Source organism: Ambystoma mexicanum, chromosome 1p (assembly GCF_040938575.1).
Source record: "Ambystoma mexicanum isolate Mex_15411 chromosome 1p, UKY_AmexF1_1, whole genome shotgun sequence".
Classification (NCBI taxonomy): domain Eukaryota; kingdom Metazoa; phylum Chordata; class Amphibia; order Caudata; family Ambystomatidae; genus Ambystoma; species Ambystoma mexicanum.
The window spans coordinates 1,097,913,951-1,097,930,185 of record NC_090921.1 but is presented as its reverse complement, the minus strand read 5'-3'; the positions used below and the strand labels follow the sequence as shown (position 1 = coordinate 1,097,930,185).

At 46.9% G+C, this 16,235-nt stretch overlaps 1 protein-coding gene across 2 annotated transcripts in view; it reads right to left on the bottom strand.

The window, feature by feature from the left end:
* ILVBL (ilvB acetolactate synthase like) overlaps window positions 1-14,682 on the bottom strand; it is a 655,021-nt gene extending 640,339 nt beyond the window's left edge. The window contains exon 1 of one of the 2 annotated variants that reach the window (XM_069604705.1): window positions 14,540-14,682. In XM_069604705.1, the coding sequence (XP_069460806.1) occupies window positions 14,540-14,544 (5 nt within the window). In that variant the 5' untranslated portion in view covers window positions 14,545-14,682. The remainder of the gene's footprint in view (window positions 1-14,539) is intronic. The other variant, XM_069604708.1, reaches the window with a different exon arrangement.
* Between the last annotated feature and the right edge of the window lie 1,553 nt (window positions 14,683-16,235).

The window sequence follows — 16,235 nt, the reverse complement described above, 5'->3', positions numbered from 1 at the left end:
CCAAACACTCAATGTTTCATCTCAATGAATCATGGAAGGTTTATTCAATAGGTCACAAAATGAAACATTGACAACCGCCACTGACTGGGAAGGCTGGTTGGAGGTCACACAGAGTAGCATCCAGGAAACTACTCTGGCTGATGGAAGAGTGATCTCATTGACCTTTGGCAATGTTATCACTGTAGAAGCAGGGGGTTCGTACTTCTAGTTGGGAGCCCAGAACTTTTTCCGGAATTCCTTTTGCATTTACACAGTGCAGCAACCTATGTAAGGTAGATGCCGTAGAGTATTTGAACATGTCTATCCGACCATATGCCCATTCAGATTGTTCTGGGTGCATCATTATAACCCCTAACAATTGCTGCCATTGGTTACCAATTGCAACTCTTCAGTGCAATGGTTTCCTGTTAAGGAAGGCTGTAGTGACTTTCAGGCTTCCCTCTGATAAGGGCATACATTTATACAGATCAATGAAATACAATCTAAACAAATACTCACTGATGTGAAGAAACATGAGTGGCAAGTGTGGGAGTGACCGTACACATAGATTCCAACTTTTCACAGGGGTCACTTGTGCGTTGCCCACTCTCCCATGGCCTTCACTCCAAACATTAGCATAATTTGTATAGCTATGCACTGTGAACCCACCACATTGAGGACAATTGCATTAGAATTACTAGCAAGCACATTTTACGCGTAGATAAGTATTTGCCTCAGGAGGGCGCTCGCGACCAAGGTGGCCGCGGCTAGCTAAACTCCTTGATGACACACTGCATGGGGGGGCCATCCAGTTGATATGCTGAACGCACCACAAACTTTTTGTAGGGCACATTGACTGTGGTGCCCCGGGCGCCTGTTGGACAACTCTGGGCTGGTTCTGTGGCTGCATGGAATGGTGGTGAGAGCGGAGTCTTGCGGCCTGAAGGAGCGGCCTGTTCAATCTGCTGCGGGGCGCAGAGTTGGGAGGCGCTGTAGATATGGCGACACTGAGCTGTGGAGGAGAGACTTGGTGGTGTCTGCACTGGGCTGTAACTGTCTGGCGAGATCACTAAAAGCAGGGATTGGGGCTGTACGGCACCACACTCCATTGAATTGGGCCCTGTGGGGCCCACGAGCCGGCGGCAGCCGAGGGTGAGGTGTCCCCAGCACACAGATGGTTTGGCAGCTGCTGGCACAGAGGCTCCGTAGGCAGCAATGGAAGAATGTGCCTCCCTCGGGTGTTTCCCGGCTTGAGGTCCCACCTGGAGTGGAGGCAATCGCTGCTGTATTAGAGGAGCGGAGCAGGGGCTGGTGAGGACTGTAGGATCCAGGAGCCAACTGCCAGGTCTACTTTAGCTAACCACAGTACTTGAAATCGGGTGGTCTTTGATCCTGGCAGGGGCATCTATCTGATTGGAGTTCTGGGTGCTGAGGGAGCGCACAGGAGAGAGAGCCAAGGTACATGGTTCAATTTACCCAAGAGTACTATAAAGCAAGTATTGCTGCACGATGCACATTATGCAGTAAATACTCTACTGTTGACCCATATTTGGATTGCGAGTGATCTGGGTTGATCCTCTGCCATCTAAGCTTGACGAATACCTGGCGGCGGGTTGCGCCTGCCCTACCTGTGGATGTTGGGACCCCCTGAAAGGAATTGTGCTACGTCTGTGTGGAGTGAGTATTTTATACCCCTGCCAGATCAGCTGCTATGTTTGGAAGCCCGTCTGCTATAAGAGTGTTGCAGACCGACTATTGAGGAACACTAGGTGTGAGTTTGCTGCGATCCCGGGTGCTATTCTACAAACTATCACTTACATGGCAGAGGGTAAGAAGCGGTAGTCACACTTGACGTTTTCTCACAAAGAGCCTGACCGCTCGTGGAGAGAGGATGTCATTGCCCCAAATTTCTCCAGAAAAGCTGGGATCTGTCTACCCGGGGTAGGCAGAATTAAATTCCAGCAGTTGTGCCACAACCTCAGAACTAGACTTAGTATTGGTGGAGATGGAGTGGATTTAACTACCTCAATTCCAAACTAGATGAATGGTATATAGGTTTGATCGCACACAGGAACATATAAAGAAAGCAGCCGGATTTCTGAAGCAGTGGGAATACTCAAGGAATTCGGCGTGGAGGTGACGCAGGCGATTCGTACTCTGCAGCAGGAGGTCAACTAGATTGAGAAGGATGAGGATCTGGAGGTGAGGTCATTTTAGAAACAATATACAGGTGGTTGGGATCCATGAGACAGTGCTGCAGCAGAATATGAAGGTCTTAATGTATTCAGGAGATGCTGGGATGCTGGGATACCCTCGATTGTCTTCGCAGTTTCTGGTGGAGAGGGCGCACAGAGTGTCAAAGCAGATTCCCTGACCAGTCATAGCTTGTCTGTTGAATTACAGGGACTGGGATGTCATTCTTTGCAGAGCTCGTGATCTTGGCAACATACAATATGGAGAGGCTCGAGTCACGTTTTATCCTGATTTTACACAGTCAGTCCAGTGGGCCTGCCTTTTTGGCGGCAAAGCGCAGTCTCTGGGCGCTATAACTGTTAAGACTGCGGGTGGTTCATGGTGACAAAACTCACTTCTTCATCGAGCCTGCAGCAGAACAAAACTTTTGGGGAACTTTACCGAAGGAGAGATATGGTGACTCTGAGCCCGCCTTGATGATTCACAGTTGCAAATACTTGGTGGCGTGGGCCTTGACAGTTATTGCAAGGGGAACATATGTCTTGATTGGCTGGTGGGTTGGTTTACTCTGCGTTTTGTTATGTATGCACGGTGGTGCATTGGGTGAGAGTATACGTTTGCATATGTAACGAGTTGGTCCAGTTGATGGGAATCTTTGGGATGTTGGCCTTCCTCTGGTAGCAGTCGGCTCGATTAGACCCTCGAGGTGGCAGTGTCCGGCGGCCCCGGGGGGTTACCCTTGATGGCCTATATGTGTTGGGAGGGAGCAGACATTTACTGCAGTGTGGGCAGAGGTGCGATTGTTGGGTATTCCGATTGAGATTGCGGCGGGTGGAGAAAGGGGATTGTATTTGAATATTGGTTCATGTCGCTGGGTAGTGCGGTTGGTATGTATCTGGCTGTGTGTGGATGGACGGAGGCAAGGAGCAGAGGAGCAGCAGTGTGCCGTATTATTTGGGTTTAGTCCGGAATTGTGAGCTGGAATGTTCATGGGCTTAATAACCCACATAAGGTATGCATGGTAGTTCGCTATTGCGAGAGACATGGTGCCAAAGTGATTCTTTTGCAGGTGACCTATCTGATAGGTGCAGCGGATATGGGGAAGAGGGTGGAGCTTGCTAGGTCCTGGGGTGCTAACATGTACTACACAACCTATTCTACTTATTCTGCCGCAGTTACGATATTGCTACACAGATTGCTGAGTGTCAGATTGGTGGAGAAGGTCGTAGACACGAAAGGTAGATTTGGGATAGGGATTCTAGCCCATGTCCCAGTTACTTTTGCAAAGGTCTATGGTCCCAATGTGGTTGATCTCTCGTTTTTGGAAATGCTCCTATCTAGCTGCTATAAGCATATGCATACCAATATAGCATGGACTGGGGACCTCAACGTAGTGCTAGGTGGGACAAGAGATAGATCTGTGGGGAATGCTCACCCTCCATTCCCCCCTCTCGCATGCTGCAGATGCAGTATGGAAGGGCATGACTGAATTAGAACCGTTACATGTATGGAAGGTGCTACACCCTGAGGACAGGGAATATCATTTTTACTCATCGGTCCACAACGTGTCCTCGTGGATAAATGTCGTCTTGGCGGGACCGACGATGGTGATCATGCGAGGGAATGCTCTCTTCTCCCTTGGCCATTATCAGGCCATTCACCTGGGTTGTGGTCACTAGATCTGGGCCGTGAGGGAGTGCCTAGACCTTTCTGGCAGTTTAAGGTGGCAGCTTTAACTGATGGCCCAGCGTCACAGGGAGGAGGGTAGGCCTGGGCAGCTTTGGCTGCGATGCTGGGCAAGAGGGGATAGTTCAGATATAGCGGCTGTGCGCACTGCAGATGGTTGCAGAGTTGGATCTCATTCTGGAAACCTTTTGCGCGTGCTATGAGCGGCTTTATGCATCGTGGGGGGGATGGTCAAGGATGAAGTAGAGGTTTCTGCTAGATGCCTCCTTACCAACTCCAAGCCAGGATGCTGCAGTGATACTAGCTGTGCCGTTTAGAAAATATGATATCTTGTCAGCTATCAAAGCGTTGCCCACTGCAAAGGCACCTGGCACGGATGATATAACAGCTGAAATGTACAAGGAGTTGGGGTCCAAAGTGGTGGGTTCTCTGCTAGATGTCTGACAGGAGGCAGTACATTCAGATCTACTCCCACCTACGTAGCACAAGTCTGTGGTGACTTTGATATTAAATCCTGGGAAGTATCCCCAGGATTGTGCTTCATAACGTCAGATAACACTTCTCAACTTCGAAGCTAAAATATTGTCAAATAAGGCTGTTACAACCTTATATTTGCTACCTTAATCGATCCTGATAAGTCTGGATTTATTCCAGGGAGGTCGACTTCATTGAATCTGCGCAGACTTTTCACTATATTAGGTCAAATAGACCCCGAGGTGCAGGCTATTGCACCCCTATTAGATGTGGAGAAAGTACTTGATTCTGTGGAATGGAATTATCCATTTGCAGTCCTCCAACAGGTTGGCATTCAAGAGTAATACTTGGCTGCTGTGAGACCTCTATATGCGGGGGTGAATGCGCGGTTAGGTTTTTTGGGTAAGTGTTTAGCTACTTTTGTTCTGTGCCGTGGGACGAGACACGGGTGTCCGCTTTCGCCTCTACTCTTCGCAATAGCGATAGAACCACTGGCGGTCCAGCTGCGGGAGTATCACTGAGCGAAGGGACTGACGCTGGGCGCGATGCAGGAGTTGGTGTCCTCATACACAGATGATGCAATTTTGTATTTCAAGGACCCAGCTGTCAATCTGGGCCTTTTAACAAAAGGTTGTAGAATTTGGCCACTTCTTGGGGCTCAGTGTTAACTGGTCCAAGTCAATTTTGTTTCCACTGGATGAGGCCACGGTCAAGCTGCACGATATTGGAGTTTATCGTTGGGAACAAACTTCTGTGAATAATCTAGGTGTGTGGGTCAACAGGAGTCATAGTTCCCTTCTTCAGGATAACCACCTGACTTACCTGCAGGCTCTTATAGGTAAGGTGACCAGATGGTGCACTCCCCCCCCTTTCTCTGTTGCAACGAGTAGCTCTTGCCAAAATGGTGGTGGTTCCCAAATTACTGTATCGGTTTCAGAATGTCCCTGTCTGGCCATGCGCGGCTTTCTTCTCCGACTTAAAGGCCTTGATGGTGAAGTTGGCATGGCACCTGAAATCCCCTCGGATTAGCTGGGATACATTGACTCTTCCATGGGACCGCAGGGGATTGGGACACCGGATTTGGAACTGTACTTTCTTGCAGCTCAGGTGCATTGTGTGCCATACTGGATGTCGGGGTCTACCCCGCCCACATGTGCATTTTGAGCAGTGCTTGGTGATCTCATTTATGCTGCAGGGTGCGTTAGTACATAGGGGGGGGTTGTTAATTCAAAACGGTGGCTTTCACTGTGCATGTGTGGAATAGACTCCTTAAGCGACTGGGAGTGGATATTCCCTACCCCCCAGAGCTTCAGCTTTGTAATATGGAGTGCTTGTAGCCAACCTGTGATGCGGCCGCGAGTTTGGAATGGGGGTCAGGGGAGAAATTGGGGATAGGGCATATGTTTGATCTGTACCCAGAGTGGTGTTTGTTTCCCAGGAGCAATTTGCGGAGAGGTTGGGAAATGGGTTTTGCCGACGGTGTCAATATTTTCGGATGTGGGACGCTTTTAAAGACTGATCGTCTTCCTTTCTGACAGAGCCCCCTCTGTTGCGGTATCTCTTGAATTCAGTTTCAGCAAAGCATATGGTCTTTGTATGGATTCATTTAGCAGGATTTGGGCAGCTTTGAAGTGTAGGGCGCAATGGGAGGAGGATGTGGGTTCCCCTTTCACAAACAAGCACTGGGCCATGCTTTGAGAGTGTACACACGACACAGCCTCCAGCGCTAGACTCCAATTGATTCAGCCTAAGACCCTTCACAGGGTATATCTGGCCGCTGCCTGACTCCACCTCTTTGACTCTACCAGGGATGATAGGCGTCTGAGATGCCATGTAGCAGCAGCTGGTTTCCTCCGTATGGTGTGGTTATGCCCTCGGGTGCAAGACTTTGGAGGGGGTGGTGGGGATTTTTTCACGCATGCTAGCTGGAAACGAGCATGACCGTAGCACACAGGTGCCTCTTGATGCGATGGACTAACCCTGTCCCCCCTGTGGCCATGACTTGGTTGGAGGATCCGATTAGGTGAAGTGATATTGATGAAGAGTTTGGGGCCCTTTGTGGAGTGCAGACTAAGCCCAGGAATACACGGGGCCCCCTGGTGGCTCGTCTTATCGCTCAATGGCCGACTGCTGAAGGAGAAATGGTGGAACCTACAGGTTAGGGTACATTTAGCTGAATGTGATCCATAGAATGCGCAGCACCAACACCTGGGTTTTATTTTTTGTGACCACCTGCACTGTCTAGCTGTGTGTTATGACTTAATGTGCGCCTGCATGAGATGTGACCCTTAATAAGTTTCACACAAAAAAAAGTATTTGCCTCAATACAAGGTGACAATTCCTTGGTGCTTATTTTGACAGACAAACACTTAAAAACGTGTTTGCAAAACTCAGCTAAAGTGTGTTCTGCATTGTACTAATGAGTTACTCTCTTTAAAAGGCATTCAGAAGTGGGATCGCACTGGAGTGCCCTTCTTGGGCAAAACGGTTTTTGGGTATGTGCGCTCACTATCAGTGTCTTTGACAAATTGAAACATCAGTAATTAATATATGTAGTGATGGAGCAAACACAATGATCTGGAATTATTTTTAACCGCGTTGTAAACACTTGAATACTCGTCTCCGCAGTGCATGATTTATTTTCAGAATTAGCATTATTTTCAACCTAGCCCTACCAATAACGTGTGCACTGGACTCTCACCGAAAACGACCGTTTTTTTTATTTTTAGAGAAGAGGCAGAGAGCCTATGTGTGTTTTCCTGGGCTGTGAAATCTGCAAACTGTATGAGATCACAGGAGGTCAAAGTTCAGATTGTTTATCAGAAGCAGGCATCAGCAAACCATTATATCAGATGAAGGCACCTAAAAGGACCATCACTTTAGTAACGCGATTATCTTGTTTCTCGCCCTGCTCATGGGTTTAAACCCGTTCTGCGGCCTCAAAGGTTTTGAGTTGTTTTGAGGGCCAGACCAGAGAGTCAGTTTACAGCTATGACTATGTGAACTAATACCACAAGATGCCTCTTGGCGGGTGAAGCTACTAAAAAAAAGGAAACGTTGGACTCGCATGAGAGACTCAGGAACTATGGTTATAAGACATATAGAGCTAAACAACATGCGGGAACATTTTGCGGGCACATTCGTCTGTTTAATAAATGGGGAGAAAGATGGCAGCAACTAAGTGAGAACAAATGTGCAGAGGAGGTTGTGCATGATCAAGAAGGAATTAAGGAAATATTTTAGGACTATTATAAAACTGCACAGTAAGCAAATTAGAGTAGACCCAGAGCAGGTCAGGGCATGTTAGATGAGGCAGAGATCCCAATATTTTGCGAAGAGAAGAGAAGGATGTGCTTGATGCACCATGGGATGTGGCAGGATCGAAAAGGTAATCTAAAAAGCTGGGAATGTGTAAACACTTGGGGAGTGATGGGTTCCCTGTAGAGAACATATTAGGAGAATCTAAAAAGCTGGGAACGTGCAAACACTGGGGAGTGATGGGTTCTCTGTAGAGAACATATTAAGAGAATCTAAAAAGCTGGGAATGTGCAAACACTGGGGAGTGATGGGTTCCTTGTAGAGAACATATTAAGAGAATCTAAAAAGCTGTGAATGTGCAAACACTGGGAGTGATGGGTTCACTGTAGAGAACATATTAAGAGAATCTAAAAAGCTGTGAATGTGCAAACACAGGGAGTGATGGGTTCACTGTAGAGAACATATTAAGAGAATCTTGCACCTACACATCTGCCGTCCAGAGACATTTTTATGGGTGGGCAAACGGGGCACATGCCCCGGGCCCCCATATCCTGCTCATCTTGAGGGGCTGGGGGTAGGGGGACTGGAAATTAGGGGTGGGGTGCGTAAAGCCCAGCTTGGGGATGGCAGTGCTGGCCAGGTGGGTCACTAGGCAGAAAACACGCCCTTGCTCATTAAAAAGAAACATGGTTTTTATGTTGTGGCGGGCCTGCAAAGATGCAAAATACCTTCACCGTCTGTCCTTGCCTGCAGGCGCGCATAAAAAAAACAAAAAGTCAGACTGGCACGGCTACTCCCCCTCTGTTTGCTGCCTCCACACCCTAGATGGCATTGAAAAAAATCAGAGTGCTGGTGTGGGGCACAAGCCCCGCTGCTGCGACAGGATGGTAAAAATGTTGATGGAGGCGCTTGGCTAAACCGCTAGTGTTGTATGTGGCTCTGCTCAGCCCCTGTGGAACTGGTGCTGCCCTGCCTCCTTGCAGAGCAACCAATCATGACGCACCTTTCAATCTGCAGTAAATCAATCAGACCTTTTCTAGTCTCTCTGCAAGTCTGCCTGAATCCTATTAAGAGGAGACTGGGTGAAGTAGTGCGTGTTGCAGTCGAGCCAAACACAAAGGTCCCCATGCCATTGAAGTTCAACGAGGGAATAATAATTATTGTCTGGGGGAAAAAAAAAGAAAAAAGCAGGCCTACCTGGCTGGGTCCATCCTCCTTAATGTCTATTCAAGGCTGCCTCGTGGTCTGCCCTTTAAGGTGTGAATTATATAATGGAGCCAAGAATATTTTAGTACTCTGACAAATGCTGAATAGTCTGCTTTGGTTCTGCCAAGTTCTCGGTCGGAAACTGTTGTACTCTTTCAACAACTAAAGTTAAATAGACTTTGTTGAAGCAACACCCCGAGTGTTTGTTTTAAGCTAGCTATGTTTATCAACCAGCATAGCTTCCCCAGTAAAAGCATTGATGTCAAACATTGCAAACGTGTTGGCAGAAGAGATGAAAGGTAGAATTATGTATTACAGTTGTATATTTTATCTGAGTGAGCTTTTCGGAAACCATGGATTTAAGTATTCTGTTTTTGGCCGGACTATACACGTTATTAGGGCAAAGCTGAATTTGTCTGAACTATTTTACGTCGAATTTCAGGACAACCCTACTTTGCATGACAAGTTTAGTAAACTGTTTGTTTTTGTTTATGATTCCCTTTGAAGCTCTGCACACGCAATTATAGGGAAGCAACTTTCTTTCCATTCCAAACCCCATGAGTATCTTTCCAGTGGAAATATATAGTTTATATCAGGCATATTCTGTCCCAGCACAGCAATTTATCAAGGCATAAAATGGTATTGCATTTCACGAAGCAATCTTGAGAAAATGCATTTCATTAAACCGAATATGTCGCAGAAACTGCAACACGGTCTTCAGGCCGTCAGATTTTCTGTTGTGCCTAATGATTTCAAAGGCAGACTCGGCCTGCTGAGGTGGTGGAGGCACAAGACACAGGCCGACTCGTGGTCAAACTTTATTGTAAAAAGCACACGCACCTGGATTACGTTTCCAAAAGGTAGCCACAGCACATAACGGTCAGAGGGGAACGGAATCCCACTCTGTTCTCAGCTGCTATTCTCGTCGTCCTGCTCCACTTGGCTAATACATTAAAGCAGAGAATGTGGGGTGCTCTAGCAAGGTAAAATCGGGGTTGCAGAGTTGAAATGGGTGGCGCAGGCTCTGCTTTGACATGCTCAACCAGATTGATGGCTCCCATCCATCCATGTCTGGTGCATGTCAACATATCTGTCGCCGGGTGCTTGACAGGGAACCAAAGGGGGCGAGTGGTTAATATGCAGTTAAGTCTCCAACCGTGTTGTCCTTCTGAAATTATGTGCGATGTAAAAAACAGTTAAACTTTAAATGAGCAAACCAGGTATTGGCCTCTGTTTGTTCGTGGTCATCACACAGTAGTACTGCTTACAATGCTGCCTCCCAGCTAAGTGGGCCATTGCTGGTAATGCAAACTACACGATAAACATTTCTTGTGCTGAGACTACTTGTTTCTGGGTATGCGTCACAGCCTCCATGCTGTATTTGGGGGCTGGGTAGTGGGTTTATTCAGTTTATGCTTGTTCCGTAACTAAGTGCACCTCAGCCAAATGGGAAGATCAGGGTTTCGGTTGATATGCTAGGTCTGCGTTCTGGCACTGTTTGAGAACCGTTTGCTGCACAATCCCCAAGTGAAAAGGCGCACAGCCTGGTTTGCTGTTTAATATTGACAACCTCATTAAAGGGGGAAAAAAACAACAAATACAAAAATGGTTCCGTTTTTAATTTCCCACATGGCGACTACGTATTTGGCACGTAACCTGATGGGAACGGAATACTAAAAATGCTTCAATTTGGAGATCTCCATTGTCTCTAGTCGGCTCCATGATCAGCCAGTGGTGGCTTTTAAGATCCCTTTGCATTCTGGTACCTGTAGTCCTGTTTGCAAAGATAACACAAAAGGTGTAATTACAGGAATTCGAAAACATACAAACTAAAAGCCAACATCACTTTGAGGCTTTTGTATATTAAAAACAGGCATTGGCAATGCCAACAGTTTGGGCTTTTGTGTGGGCATTGGAAAGGTTGCCAGTCACTGCTGTAGCGGTATTAACTGCCCATTGATGGTAGTGGGTGCAAAATGGTGCAAATAACTGGACATCTAATAGCAGTGACTGTCAAATGCCCAATATAAACAAGCCAAAACGAGTGCAAAGTTTGATGGCAGGGCACATGAGGAGGTGTTTTGGGTGGGGAGGAGCAGGAACTGGGTGGGAGTGGCCATAGGAATTACCATGGCCATGGGCAGTCAATGAGTGTCTAAATACCAAGCATCACCTACAAGCTTTGTGTTCCTCATGTTTCTCCCTTGCTGTACTCAAATGCAATAGTTTTGGCTTACAGATGGTGCAAGCGCCAACTAAAAATGTAAATGCAAGGGGTTCTAGATGAGCAAAGTAGGCATATTACCATGGTTATTGGAAGTTCCTCTTTATCAGTTTCTTTACATGCTCATTAGTGTGAGTCAGATGAGATGACATCTAATGCCAATTTATGGAATGTATCTCCTGGGGCTGGCATTGCCTTAGGACTTCACGTCCTCAGGAGTTGCATTCCATAATATTAGTCCTACATTTATTTATTTGAGCTTGTCTAACACGGTTATTTCCCCATATCCTCAACGAGGAGACTTTGATAAGGTAAGACCACGCTGCCATAGCATGGCTCTAGTATATTGGTAGTGGGAGGATCCTGGGTATTGAAACATCTGGTCGAATTCTGCTAGAATCCTAGCACCTCTTTGCCAATTATGGCTTAATGTAGCATGGGGTGGCCATTGTGCAAGGTCTTGGTACTGGTTCCCTTCGGGCAAGGAGGTACTTGTGGGGATATTTCTTGCACCACCCTGGAATAAGATGGTATCTCCAGCAGTGGACAGTGTGCAGCGAGTGGTCCTGAATGAGAATTGGGGAACACAAGGAGGAGTGGAAGACACAGGGAACAAGAAGCAGTGGGTGCCAAGTAAAGAGTGTGTTACACTTTCTCAATGGGTGTTCTAGTTCAATGAGGTGGATTCTGCCACCCTTGTGTTACGTGTGGTGGTCCAATTTACACAGAGATGTGTAATATTTACATTTTATTAACAACTAGATAATTCATTTAAAGCCTAAACTAGTTTCTGTTGAATTTGACTTGAGGTATGTAACCTGTGTTTTGTGGATTGGAAGGGGGCATGGCTTTCGTGGGGGGGGGGAGCTTTCAGCGAGGGGGGCATGCGTTTTTGAGGGTGAAATGAGGCGATGGGTTTCTGGGGGTGTCGCCAGGGTGGTTTGTGCCCCGGGCACCAAAAACTGGTAAAATGACCCTGCTGCCGATGTACAATAAACAACAGTGGAAGAGCATTCTCCCTCATCCCTAAAGGCAACCATTTTGCTTCCCCCTAAACTTGTAAAGACTCAAAATGGAGTGCCTCGTACTCCCATCCCTTTCTAGGACTAATGTACAAAGCAAGATGTTAAGTTGGGTGCTGGCAGGCCGGCTCTTTTAATGTGGTGCTTGGGTAGTCCACAAGGAACAGATCAGATTCATGCATAGCAGAAACACGTGCAGCCTGCACCGAGAGTCATCATAGTAGCACCTTAAGCCAAAAAGACAGAGCTGGGAAGTTGTAAGCTTCTATGTTAACAAGGTGTTTGACTGTGTTGGTTCAATATGAAGAGAGCGGATTGGTAGGTTTGGATTGAGTGCTTTATTCATCCAATGGGTATTTTTCACTATAAGTGGCAGCAGTGGCCAAAATAAAGACAAATAAGGCATTAACCCAAAAGTGGCCTCTAGTTAGGAGAATCAGGTCCACTATCCTCTTTAAGATTCACATTATTTATATAGCGGTTACGCCTAAGCGTGGTACAGTGTCATAACAACCGAAGTTGGTACTCATTTATGACCTCAGACGGATGAAAGGCCAAGTTGGCCTTTCCAGGATGCGAACCTGCGAATCACACAGATTGCAGCAGCAAGCGCTCAACCCGCTTAGCTATATTACTGGTATCAGTAATGTTGCAATCGTCAAGACTTTTTAGAGGACATATATTGAGAATGGAATTGTAGAGCAGACCTTGTAAGGTCTCTTTATGGCAACAGTATCAGTGTGTTCCAACCGAACAGGAAGAAATATGCTGGAATTGCAAAGAATCTGGACTGCTTCCTGGACACCAGAAAAACTGGCTGATGTCCGTCATGTACCAAATGCCTGAAAATTAATACACAGTGCTCATGGTCAACTTTCTGTTCCAAATATGGAGGTCTAGTTTTTGATCTAATGATGGTCCAAAGCAGGGTCTTCCAAAGTCAGGTAACAGAAGAATTAAAATGGGCATCGATTTCCTCCTCCTTAATCCCTATCACAACCAACAATCAACCTGCTTAATTGCTTGACCATGTTAAAAGATTGATATTAAATCGGGCGGATGGATAGCTTGGAAGCAAGACGAAGAGCAACACAGGTTCGAGTCCCGGTCCAGCGCATATGGACTGGTCTTCGGTATTAAGCCTGTTCGATTAATTAATCTGGCTAAACACGGCCAAAATTGATTGCCAAACAAATATTGTATTGAACTGATTTAGCTTTGTTGTGAAACAGTCTCCACTTCAAAAACCGCCTCCTTTTGTCAGAAGGGCAGCTGTGCTCCGTCAGGCAGTTATACAGTGATGGCAGGTTACTGCTAAGCAGTCCACTTTAAAATGATATTGAAAAAAGGATAATGCCAATGTTCATTCTTCACAGGAGAGTAAACAATTCTGAGCAGTCCGTGCACTCAGAGATAGATTGGTGGAGCCTTTCCAGGAGGTGCATGTGCTATGAGATAGGTACACTGCACACATCCTCAGGGCCTTGGATCACTACGCCGCGGCAGATGAAGCAGAGTTGCATAGATGCACAGCAGCTTAGATTAATAAATATATACCAGAGCTAGAAGTGTGGGGTGCGCGGGAGAACACAGTCCTGGCATTAAGGCTGAAAATCAACAGTGAAACAGATGTGAAGTGACCTGAATAAGGAAACTCCAGTCCCCCGCACATCTATTAAACGGTAAATAGTCAAAAATTCACAATACATTCAAAGGCAAATTCAACAGCAGTACACGTACACAATGTAAACATAAAAAGATAATGTGTTTTAATAGTAAGAAAGATAAAATCGAAAAGCTCAACGCGTTTCTGGATAGCCCCTTTTTTCAAGTGCAGGAATTTCAACAAAATTCTGCAGAGAAATACAAAGTAAGAATATTCAATCGAAGTAATATACACAAATGCTTTAAAGATTTGCGACATACATGTCCATTAAATGTGAGTGGAAATATGCACAATATTTACCAATATGAAAAGGCTATAACCAGACTATAAGTCCCAAAGGAATACATGATAGAGAACCAATAAATGCTCAAGAAGGTGAGAGCCTAAGGTCAATGGGGAGTGCCCGTGTTGATGGAAATAAAAAAAGGTTGTGTCATTAAATAAAAGGCACGGTATACCGAAAAATACAATATCCACACCCACCCATCACCGCTGTGAAAGTTAAGTGCCTGCCCAATCCAACATCCCATCGAGATCACACATGCCAGATGGAAAACGTCTCAAAAATATAATGGACTAACAACTCCAGAAGTCATTGTAAGAAGTCATCATAAAAAGAGGTTGGCGGGTGAAATGCGTTAGACCAAATAGTTAACACCAACCATGCGTTTTACCTGAACGATAAAACAGTAGAATTTCTACAATGACACTGGCTGCGCTCGCCAATGAAAAGTGAAATCAAGCAGCTGTAATGAACAATACAAAATAGTGGAAGGAGGAACCAGGAACTAAAGTGCAGGCGGAACAAAGGTAAACGTAAATCCTACTCACACCATGGAAACCCACAGCGGGAATGGCAAATACTCGTAAATCCACAATAAGGTCCCAATTCATAAAGGTAGAGTCTAGTTCATATTCGAGAAACGGACCATAGCAATGGCCCGGCCCGCCTACTCCCCTTCACGTGACTTTTCACGTCATCAATATGATTTTCCTCTCACGTGACTTCCTACGTCATGTGATTTTCGGGAGTAACGGCCTAGCGGGAAGACTCTGGCAGCCGGTGCAAGTGCACCCGGAATCTGAGTGCCTTACTTAACCTTGCAATTACAGTGGTTAAGGTGGGCATTTTAATACCAGGTGTAACCGAGCTGGGACTCGCGGAGACTCTGGTTGCCAGGCTGCAAGAACAGCAGGAGTCGCGGGAAGGCTTATCGGCTACCGGTGATGGTTTAACCGGAATCTGCGTGCTTTTGGCTTGCAGCGGTTATGGTGCGCATTTTCTTCGGGATACCGGAATGTTTCTGCAAGAAGCGCCCCACTTAGTCTTGTCCCTCATCGTCATTTTTTCTGAGCAGAAACCGAGAAGGCTCGCTGCCAGGCTGCAAGAGCAGTAGCACTGTTTGTGGTCTTGGCTGGCTGAGAATACAATTAGCATTTTCTTCGGGATACCATGAACGTTCCTGCAAGGCACCCGATTGAGGGGCGGAAAATAATTTTTACTTTAAAAATCATGTTCGGCTATCCAACGTGAAAGGTATGGAGGGCTAAGAAAAGGAACAAGGACAGTAGATGGTGGTGCTTAACTGATCAACGGAGGCTAATAGAGTAATTTAATGTTTTTATGAGGGTGTGTTTGGGATGGGTGGTTTTAGAGGGGGTCGGCTGGGGCCATCTGTGTGTGGTTCGGGAGAGGCACATGGGCTTCTTGGTGTGGGTCTGCAAGGGTGAACGGGCATCTTGCTGTGTGGAGAGAGGATGGGGCATTATGGTATTGGTCTAGAGGGAGGGATGGGGCATCTTGGTGGAATCGCCGGTGTGGCTCTGGCGGGATGGGGCCCATTGGTGTGGGTCTGGAGGGAGCGATAGGGACACAGTGGTGTGGGTCTGGAGGGAGGGATGGTGTACATTGGTGTGGGTCTGGAGGGAGGGATGGTGTACATTGGTGTTAGTCTGGGGGCACACAGATGTGGGTTTGGAGGGAGGGCACAGTGTGTTTGGGGGGCTGTATGGGGGCATCTTGGAGGGGTCTTGGATGGATGGGGCACATTGGTGTTGGTCTGGAAGAGGTATGGGGCAACTGTTGGTCTGGAGGGTGGAATGGGGCATCCTGGTGTAGGTGGTATTGGGACATCTGTGTGCATCTGGAGGGCGGAATGGGGGCATCTTGGTGTGGCTCTGGAGGGAGTGAATGGAGACACGTTGGTTTGATGGGATCGATGGGGGCACATTGGTGTTGGTTTGATGGGAGAGATGGGGCATGTTGGTGTGTGTCTGGGGGGAAGAATGGGGCATCCTGGTTTGGGTGGGATGGGGCCATCAGTGTGGGTATGGAGGGAGGGGATAGAGGCACATTGGTGTGGGTTTGATAGGAGGGATAGGGGACATTGGTCTGTCTGGGGAGGGATGGGAGCACATTGTGGATCTGGGGGAAGGATTGTTCATCTAGGTGTGGGTCTGGATGGCAGGATGGGGGCATCTTGCTTTGGGTGGAGGGATGGTGGCATCTTGGTGAGGTCTGCAATGG